This window comes from Melanostigma gelatinosum, assembly GCF_949748355.1.
Source record: "Melanostigma gelatinosum genome assembly, chromosome: 16".
In the NCBI taxonomy this organism is placed as follows: domain Eukaryota; kingdom Metazoa; phylum Chordata; class Actinopteri; order Perciformes; family Zoarcidae; genus Melanostigma; species Melanostigma gelatinosum.
In genome coordinates this window covers 20,888,072-20,898,863 of record NC_136649.1, presented here as the reverse complement: position 1 = coordinate 20,898,863, position 10,792 = coordinate 20,888,072, and the positions used below count along the sequence as shown (strand labels likewise).

At 43.4% G+C, this 10,792-nt stretch overlaps 1 protein-coding gene across 1 annotated transcript; it reads right to left on the bottom strand.

The window, feature by feature from the left end:
• Window positions 1–696: 696 nt before the first annotated feature.
• On the bottom strand, window positions 697–9,150 carry g2e3 (G2/M-phase specific E3 ubiquitin protein ligase). Its single transcript, XM_079286219.1, has 17 exons — window positions 9,036–9,150; window positions 8,536–8,589; window positions 8,119–8,216; window positions 7,480–7,581; window positions 7,286–7,410; window positions 6,933–7,101; window positions 6,621–6,727; window positions 6,184–6,300; window positions 5,576–5,700; window positions 5,377–5,470; window positions 4,409–4,579; window positions 4,132–4,286; window positions 2,566–2,750; window positions 2,323–2,495; window positions 2,206–2,245; window positions 1,818–1,983; window positions 697–1,507 (listed from the first exon to the last, which is right to left on the bottom strand). Exons 2-17 carry the CDS (start codon window positions 8,570–8,572, stop codon window positions 1,212–1,214), a joined length of 2,160 nt encoding a protein of 719 aa, XP_079142345.1. The 5' UTR covers window positions 8,573–8,589; window positions 9,036–9,150; the 3' UTR covers window positions 697–1,211.
• Between the last annotated feature and the right edge of the window lie 1,642 nt (window positions 9,151–10,792).

The following is a 10,792-nucleotide window of genomic DNA, read 5'->3' as shown; positions in this document are numbered from 1 at the left end:
TCCTGAAATGTTTGAATTTTTGGTTCAATCAAGTAAAGAACTTTATTATAAAGTTTGTTATAATTAAATGTGCCTATTGGATATAATCTTAATCTGAATCATCTTTATTGGAATTTGACTCCGGTTTCCACTCCGCTCTCAATGTACAAACACAAATTTACAATAAACAACAAAAAAATATATATAAAGAATGAAAAAGGGCAGCAAAAAAAAGTAGAACAGATGTAACGTACACATATTCATAATGTGAGTCAGAGATGTTGAGTTTAGTTCTTTAAAGTTTAAAACATGAAGAAAACACAAAACACAGAAAACAAGAAAGTTGAAGAAAAGGACAAAAATAAAGTGAAAATCAGGAAGTGAACAAATTATTATGAAGATATTAAAAACACTTTATAACTGATCCTGTACAAACCTAAATAATTCTACACTGCAGCGCTTCATTGTTCGTGTAAATCTTCCTGAATTTACCGTTAATAAGGATGTCGTTTTAAGGTTATAATCTATAAAATATATCACAGTATTTGTGACATTAAGGGTATTAGGGTATTAATACGACACATATTGTGAGGATCCTGTGGTTGTAAGTTTAGTTTGAAACTGAAAACATTTTATAATTTGGGATTCGAGCCAATCAGGAGGCAGCGATGTGAAGTCTTCAAACAACACGAGAGAACGAATAATAATAAATGTTCCTCAGAATCTGATCCAATCAGGATCTTTACGTTTTTATTTCTCAGAAAACAAAAAACAAAACAAACAAACGGAAAATCTCATCAGAACAAGAATCAACAGAAGGGACGCACCGACACTGATATCAGGATATATATAATATATATATATATTATATATATATATATATATATATATATATATATATATATCACAGTGTTACAGTCTGATCAATGATTCCAGTCTGTTCACACAGATCAATAATAAGACGCTGCTCTCTGATTGGTTCTCCGTATCACCTGATGGTGCGTCTCTCATTAAAAACTTAAAACTATGTACAATAAAAATATAAGAATCAAAAGTAACTGCGAAGATAAAAGTTGTAAAGTCATAAAACATAAAAGATATTTATCAATTTACAAAACCTGATGCAGAGAATATTTCATGACATCACAGAAAAAAAAGTTTGTATTGTTTTATGAAGTCAAAGTTTCAGATTTTTTGAAATCATTAAATCATTTGACTCTTCATCTCCTCCTCTAGCTGGCTGTGAGGAGGTGCATCTGGTGGCTAACTGCCTGCTCCATGGAGCTCTTGAAGGCCTCGTAAGAGGAGGAGATGGGCAGCAGGAGGCGTCTGGAGTCGGGCTCGCTCTGAGGGAAGAGATGTTCGTCCCTCAAAAACTCCTCACTCCTTCCTCCTCCTCCTCCTCCTCCTTGCTTTGCGGGATGGAGGAAGGAGATGGAGGGAGAAGGGAGGAGGCCGGCTGCTGGGAGCTCCTCAACTCCCGTGGAGAAACGAAGGAGGTCTTGCAAGGAGATAGAGCTCCTCCCAACTGAGGAGAGGAGAGCAGAGTGAGGAGAAAGGGGAGAGGAGAGGGGAGGGGGGAAAGGGGAGAGGAAACAAGATGGGAGGAGAGGAGAGGGAACAAGAGAGAAGAGAGGAGAGAAATGTATTTCCATCCTTTAAATAAATAAAATAAAGTCGTTTTTGGTTCAATGGTGAACAAAACCAAAGCTTCTGTTGCTGTGGAGACGTTTACATTTAAACCTCTCTGAGGTCCTGGGTCCAGGATCCACTCAGGAACCTGAGTCCAGACTTGAAGTTCAGGACCCTGAGTGGATCCTGAGTGGATCCTGTCTCACCTTCACAGTCCAGCAGGAAGCGTGTCCAGAAGCTGCAGACGGGCGTCTCTCTGCTGCGTCTGTCCTCCTGCTGGGAGACGAGGACGCTGAAGATGTGAGCGAGCGTCTGAGCCGACAGACGAGCCGAGCAGAAGACGTGACAGAAGAGCGACGGGTAGAGCTGCACCTGCACCACGTTTAACAGGGTTCAGGTCTGTGTACTGGTTTAGTATTTAACATCACGTCACATCTTTCTCCCACAATATTCACAGCGATAGTCACTGAAGAACAGAACATTTTCATTTACTGGTTAAATTGATGAAATGAGATGTCAGATTTGAAGCTGATGCATTGTGGGTTAAACAGACACAGGAAGAAGCACAGATGGGTTAATACATCTTTAAGTCACCTGATCAAAGACACCCAGCGTCTGCAGACCGGCCCGAAACCTGCAGGAGACAAAACATTACAAATAATAATGAATAACTAGTTGGAGGGACCAGAGTCGCAAGAGAGGTCTGCGTACCTCTGCAGTGGAAGCTGCATCCTGGTGATCATGGTGAAGCCGACCACATCCTCCACCAGAGCCTCTCTCTCCTCCAGGCTGCCGATTGGTCGGTTGCAGCCGGCCAACTCCAGGAACTCCCAACTCGCCGCCATGACTTCCTGCAGCTCATCCACAGACTCCGCCTCCGCCATCTGAAACCAGCAACAATCATTAAACCTTTGGCTGGTGAGCAGCCTGTACCGTGTGTAAAGCGTCACTCACCCGGCTGACCCGGCGGGTGACGTGCGTGTCGGGGGTCATGTGCATGAGGCAGAGCGGGCGGTTGGCCGGGTGGTTGAAGAGACACTGGTAGAGAGCGCGGGAGAAGAAGCCCACAGGAGGACCACCGTGAGCCAGAGAGAGAGCCAGCAGGCAGCCCACGTCGAAGTACAGGTCCTCCCTCACAGCTGCAGACAGAACACAGCGCCATGAACCAACCACGGGCCTCATGGGCCCTTCAAAATAAAAGTCCTGCTCCTCTACAGAACCATCATGGCTAGAAGTAGAGAGAACTAGAACATGTCTTTAGTGCAGAACAACACAGTTATGATGAAATCAATCATTAAAAAGAAAGAAAGGCAAGTTTAATATCTTTGATAACTGCAGCGAGACAGAGCTCCTCCCAACTGAGGAGAGGAAACAAGAGAAGAGAGGAGAGGAGAGAGGAAACAAGAGAAGAGAGGAGAGGAGAGAGGAAACAAGAGAAGAGAGGAGAGAGGAAACAAGAGAAGAGAGGAAACAAGAGAAGAGAGGAGAGGAGAGAGGAAACAAGAGAAGAGAGGAAACAAGAGAGGAGAGGAAACAAGAGAAGAGAGGAAACAAGAGAAGAGAGGAGAGGAGAGAGGAAACAAGAGAAGAGAGGAAACAAGAGAAGAGAGGAGAGGAGAGGAGAGAGGAAACAAGAGAAGAGAGGAAACAAGAGAGGAGAGGAGAGAGGAAACAAGAGAAGAGAGGAGAGAGGAAACAAGAGAAGAGAGGAAACAAGAGGAGAGAGGAAACAAGAGAAGAAAGGAGAGGAGAGAGGAAACAAGAGAAGAGAGGAAACAAGAGAAGAGAGGAAACAAGAGAAGAGAGGAGAGGAGAGGAGAGAGGAAACAAGAGAAGAGAGGAAACAAGAGAAGAGAGGAAACAAGAGAAGAGAGGAGAGGAAACAAGAGAAGAGAGGAAACAAGAGAAGAGAGAGGAAACAAGAGAAGAGAGGAGAGGAGAGAGGAAACAAGAGAAGAGAGGAAACAAGAGAAGAGAGAGGAAACAAGAGAAGAGAGGAAACAAGAGAAGAGAGGAGAGGAGAGAGGAAACAAGAGAAGAGAGGAAACAAGAGAAGAGAGAGGAAACAAGAGAAGAGAGGAAACAAGAGAAGAGAGGAGAGAGGAAACTAGAGAAGAGAGGAAACAAGAGGAGAAACAAATGTATGTCCATCCTTTAAATCGATGAAATAAATAATATAAAGTAGTTTTTGGTTCGATGTGAACATTCAGTGAAATCTTTTGTTGAACAGAACAAAAGCCTCGACTTATTTGACAAAAAATGTAAAACAATAGAATCTAAATATCCACCATGTTCCCAATGTTGGATAAATAAACTGAGACTGTTATGAATATTAAACTATGAACATGTTTCCAGCCTCCCCTCCCCTGGTTAAAGAAAACGCTTTATGAGAGGAGCGATTTATAATGAGAACATGAAGAATAAAGTGTTTTGATGCTTTGTTTCGGTTGCTTTCTTTGTGTGAAGTGTTGGTCATACATGATGTGTTCAAGGACCATCGGAAAAATGAAAGATCCATACCCTGGGAGTCCAGCGCCAGGTTCTTGGATCTGTCTGGACCCTCGAACACCACAGAGTTCTGGATCTGCTGCACCAGCAGCTTCAGGAAGTACTGCCTGGCCGTGTCGCTGTCCCGGAGGCTGCTGGGAAACGCAGTCAGCTGGTCGTCTTTGAACCTGGACGGAGCCAATGAGAAGAGACGAAAGAAAATGTTCAGAGGAGTAAAACACGTTGATTAATAACCGGGTGGAGACTAACGTCACTGAAAAATAAAAAGGTGCGTTTGTCGTCCGCTCACCGGACGGACAGAGTGCGTGTGGGATCAAAGTCGGGCCTCCTGACAAGCTCCACCCCTGCAGACAGAGCCTGGTCGCCATCCACCTCCACCTGCATGCTGAGGGGACCGAGCTGACGGCCCAGAGCCTGCAGGATCTCTTCAGGTGATCCGGATCCAACAGGTAACGCCGGCCTGAGAGAGGGAGGAGTCACGTAGCTGTCAATCAAATTTAAAAGGACCATTCATCATGACAACAAACACCGGGAACAGAACCCAGTTAATCAACGGTGCGTTACAGCCAACAGAGGAGAGGTGCGTCAGGTTCGTGGACCTCTTACAGACGATGGAGGACAGGGGAGTTACGTTCTCGTACCTCTTACAGCCGACGGAGGAGAGGTGCGTTAGGTTTGTGTACCTCTTACAGACGAAGGAGGAGAGGTGCGTCAGGTTCGTGCACCTCTTACAGACGACGGAGGACAGGGGAGTTACGTTCTCGTACCTCTTACAGCCGACGGAGGAGAGGTGCGTTAGGTTTGTGTACCTCTTACAGCCGATGGAGGACAGGGGAGTTAGGTTCTCGTACCTCTTACAGACGACGGAGGAGAGGTGCGTTAGGTTCGTGTACCTCTTACAGACGACGGAGGAGAGGTGCGTTAGGTTTGTGTACCTCTTACAGACGAAGGAGGAGAGGTGCGTTAGGTTTGTGTACCTCTTACAGACGAAGGAGGAGAGGTGCATTATGTTCGCGTACCTCTTACAGACGAGTGGTGCGTTAGGTTCGTGTACCTCTTACAGACGAAGGAGGAGAGGTGCGTTAGGTTTGTGTACCTCTTACAGACGAAGGAGGAGAGGTGCGTTAGGTTCGTGTACCTCTTACAGACGAAGGAGGAGAGGTGCGTTAGGTTCGTGTACCTCTTACAGACGAAGGAGGAGAGGTGCGTTATGTTCGCGTACCTCTTACAGACGAGTGGTGCGTTAGGTTCGTGTACCTCTTACAGACGACGGAGGAGTGGATGGGGGACAGGTGGCGTTTGGACAGCAGACTCCTCCTCTGTCCTCCCTGAGGAGATGAAACCAGGGAGGCTGGAGGAAACAAGCACAGACGTTATATGATGATCTAGACCCGATCCGGTTCCCACCAGTGATTCATAATTAATAAACTACAGTGGGTCCATCAGAGACTCAGACCTCTTCCATCAGTCGCCTGTGTGCAGTCGCTGCAGGCCCAGTCTCTGGTGTCCGACTTCAACCCAGAACACTTCCTGTGACTCCCTCTGGAGCCACAGAGCCGGCAGCGAATCACCTCGAACCAACTGAAACAAACGACGACAACAACATGGTCACACACTGTGTGTGCTGCTCCAGTTACAGTTTACAAACCGGATCAACGATGAAGCAGCAGAACCAGACATACACCTGGTGCCTCGTACCCACAATGCAACACTTCCTCTGACAGATGTGCAGAAAATGAATTTTAATTTGAAAGACTTTAGAACTCAAAACAAGACTATTTGTTTACAAACAAGAACAATAAAGAAATGTGGATTATTTAGTCAGCTACACATCTTAGTGAGTTTTCTTTTTGTTGCTTTTTTACATTAATATGTCAATTTAATAGATTAATTTAATAAAACATTGTCAGCCTTGATGTGCAGGATCAGGATGGTGTCTGTAATGACCCCTGCAGCCTGTAGAGGGAGCTAGTTACATTCTTAACATAGTTCTCCACCACTGCAGGTAAACAGTGTGTGAGTCTAACATCGTGAATGAAAACAGGAAGATCAGAACTTAAATACCCCGTCTTGGCCGAGTGCGTTCGCCCGTTGTTGCAGAGGCAGACGAGAGCGTCGCAGCGCGCGTAGACCTCCAGCAGCTCTGAGTACGCGTTGGCCTCCAACTCCCATGATGCATCTCTGCAGACGAGAAGAAATTGAAAAAAGAGGTCTCCTGCTTTAAGCTTCATCCACAATAATAGCGCGTTTTTAAAAACCAAAACGTATTCATGTGGATGTACGAGCATCATTTTAAAGGTCTCCGTTTCTGTTCGTCCACACGAAGATGAAGAGTTCTCAAACTAACACGCCGTCTGTAGCGTCTTCAAACGCCTCTGATTTTTGGGGTTTTAAACCTCCGTACTAGTGTGGATGTAGCCTCATTTTTCCCACAATCCCTTGCCTGCTGTGGTCATTGCCTACTGTTGTAGATTTCAGGTGTGATCACATGACCACGTTACCTCTCTGGGATGTAGATTCCCATCCTCAGCATCTCCTCCTGGAAGCTCTCCTTGTTGCTACAGAGAGTACATCTGAAGAAGAAGAGGCCGGCGCTGTGGGCCTGACGCTGAGACACAGAGAGAGACACACATTATATATATATATATATATATATATATATATATATATATATATATATATACATAAATAAATGCATCTTTATATTCCCACATTGTGTGATCTGCTTATGAATTATTTTGTATTAATATTAATTTATTCTTTTTTAATGGCACCACCTTTACGGCTGGTGAACATAACAAAATAAAACAGACCTGCACACAGTCTCTGTGGAACCAGCTGGCGTGGCAGGACGGACATTTGAGGATGGAGTAGCTGAGGACCGGATCGATGGGGTCCAGACAGACGGAGCAGGTCTGAGGCAGACTGAGGTCTAGACCACCACACAGAGACTGAGTAGGACTGTGGTCTGGACAGTAAGACCTGGATACAGAGAGACAGGGAGACCACGTAAACCTTCTCATCGGGGAGGTCAGAGGTCATCAGTGCTATCAATGCTAGTACTGCTATCAATGCTAGTAATGCTATCAATGCTAGTAATGCTATCAATGCTAGTAATGCTATCAATGATAGTAATAGAACAAAGGTGTTTCCTGTGTTCACTCACGGGAAGTGTCCCGTAAACTGAGAGATGAAGCTGCGTTTCCTCCCACAGGGGAAGTGAACCGTCCTCGTGCAGCTTCTGACGTTACAACCGACACAAGCTCCCTTCCGCTTACAGCTGCTGCACATCTGGAACACACGTAAACACACAATAAACATACAGAGATAAATAAGATAAAGATCTCTTTAATCGCTCACCAGTCGAGCCGAGCGGCGGATCTCCTGTTTGATGTCGTCCACCAGGAAACCGAAGACGCCCTCGTCCTCTTCTCCTCGCTGGTAAACTCCACAAGACGTCAGCTGAGACACAACACAGGAGAACAAAGCATCACACCAGACCCCTATCACACCTCCAGATCCCCATCACACCTCCAGACCTCCATCACGACCTCCAGACCTTCATCACGACCTCCAGACATCCATCGGGACATCCAGACCTCCATCACAACAACCATCACTCCATCACAACCTCCAGACCTCCATCACAACCTAAATCACTCCTTCACTACCTCCAGACCTCCATCAGGACCTTCAGACCTCCATTACGACCTCCATCACAACCTCCATCAGATTCTCCAGACCTCTTTCACAACTTACAGACCTCCATCAAAACCTACATCACAACCTCCAGACCTCCATCAGAACATCCAGACCTCAATCACAACCTCCAGACCTCCATCAGAGTCTCCAGACTTCTTTCACAACCTCCAGACCTCCATCACAACCTCCAGACCTCCACCACAACCTCCACACCTCCACCAGAACCTGTTGATACCTCAGGAGTACCAACAGGTCCGTCTGTGTGAAGAGCTTCAGATCATTAAAACACAGACTCACCAAACAGAAGTAGTGGACGGAGAGTTTGTGCTCTTTGAGAGTCACTTTCTCCCCAAACATGGCCGGGTCATCATCACTGAGCCTGCAGAGAGCACAACCTGAACACACAGAAAGTATTATCATAGTATACTGGTGATCACATTTAAATACGAAGCTTCTTTCACACACAGTTCCTCATAAATGACTGAGTTTAATCTTTTAGATTTTCAATGTTCACACACATGAAGAACATTCAGGAACATTCACATCTTTTCACACATGTGAAGACAACAAATAGACATCCAGAAGATGGAGGAACCACAGCACTTATGGATGACAACTGCTTTAAAACGAAACAGAAGAAGAAGAATAAACAGAAGATGAAGAAGAAACAGAAGATGAAAAAGAAGAGGTGACAGTTAACAGTCGATCACTCACACTCATCTGAGACCTGAGAGCTCCTCGTCTTCTTCATGTTGATGTGACGCGGCTCTGCAAAGATAATAAAAATAATCTTTATTTGTACAGAAAAAGTACTTCAGAGAAAACGGAAAATACAGATTTTGTTTTTAAGAGTACAATTATAAATCTGAAGAAGTTCAATTAAGCCAAGAAATAGAGACAAAGATAAAAGACAATGAATTATTATATATAATGAAAGTATTAAAACTATTTCCCAGATAAACTGGTAGTGAATGAATACAGCTGCTGATTCAAGTGAAATAGCTACAAATATGTATATGTTACCATCGAACATATTAACAAACCATACAAATACATCTAACGTTACCGAAACATATTTTTATTAAATTATTAAAATTAGAACAATCAGAGAAACACGTTAAAGTGAGTTTTACAAGAAGCTTAAAAGTCACAACGTTTTAAAAAACAAACTTAAATGTATCTTCTTTATGAAGAACATTAAAAGAAGAACTTACTTTTTACATTCAGAGATGAAACGTGTTAGATTTGGATTTGTTCGCTTCGTTTCGTGACGAGTTATTGTTTGTGTACTTCTCACGATCCGTTGAGTTATTTTAAATTTCCCTCTTTCAGAACACAAAGGAGCTCATTTCCGCTGCTTCTTCTTCTTCTTCGACAGTTCGGCTCTTTGTTTCCGGTTTGACGCTTCATCGCCCCCTGGTGGACGGACGGCGAATAGCCTCAAGGCCAGTATCTCCACTTTCTGCTAGTTTATACTTTTACTCAAATACATCTCAGATCACTACGATCAACAAAGTCTTATCTAAACCTATAATGATACCAAAATAATACATCATATAATGTAATAAAATACAATGTAATGTATATGTAACATAATATAATATATTATACAATATATTATATTATATATTATATTATATAACATAATATATTATTATATAACATAACATATGTATTATATATGTATAATGTATGATAATATTGGCGGTGCAGTTTACCAGGATCCTCTGTGAGACTGAAGTCAGGGAGTTGAGTCAGACGTGTCCTTACCTTCCTCTCATGGGCCTCGTGCCAGTGACACATGTGGGCACTCGCCCTGAAAACAACTCAGACTGTGTCGGAGACAGAGAAACAGAGGCAGCAGCAGTATTTTCTGTCCTATAAATGTCCATCATACATAACTTCTCTTTTCTGCTCCAAACACGTTCTGAGTTGATCCAATTGTTGTTGTCTAAAAACCCTGTTTTTATCCGTTCTTCCACTTGTTCGTCAGTCTGTCTGTCTTTGACACACATTTTATTATTGGAGGTGAAGATTCTGGCATCGAGCTGCTCAAGCTTGGACTCACTTTGACTTTTACCCACCTTATCTCTAGTTAATTGTCTCCTGTATCTTCAGAACAATCTCGCATAATTACAAGTTTGAAAGGATACACCAAACGTCTTAAACACTACAAGTCAACACACGTCTGTCCCACACACCCGAATGCGTGAGAATACCTGTTTACTGTTACATCAATAAATTCTTTCTCCCCGGGTGGAATTCTTTTTTCCAGCATCGGAGCGGCAACCTCGAACCCCGTCTGAGGAGGAATCAGCTAAGATCACTCCTCCGATCCCGTCCTCGTCGCCATGTTGATTATTTGTATTAATTTCCCTGTGAGAAATAAACGTGATGAAAAACTGTCAAAATGTCTTGAAGTATATTATTGACACTGATAATAATTCAGCTGAATGGTCAGAGCTCTTTCCCTTTTCTTACAAGTTACATAAAAAAGAAAATACTGATAAATGGCCACAACAGCCAGCATATTAAAATGGAGTTAAACGCGCCGGTATGACAGCTGTCATACAGCTGTCATACAGATGTGTGACAGATGTGCGATCACTACTTTAAACGTAAAGACAAGAATTGAGGAGCTCAGGAGAAGAGTTTCTGAGGGGAGAGTAACTCCCTTTGGGCGTGGACTTCAGGCTTTGAAACTTTACAACCTTTTAACATACAAAGATATATATATATATATATATAAATATATATAATATACATTCTACATACACTGCACACTTGTGGTCAAACTACAAAAAAGAGAGCTTACAGAGACTTCAAGTAGCTTATAATGACGCCATGAGAATACTGTTAAAGAGACCGAGATGGAGTAGTGCTAGTGAAATGTTTGTGGCTGCACGAGTCAACACTTTCCAAACTGTTTTACGTAAGAAATCTCATGTATAAATTCATTTATTGACTTAAT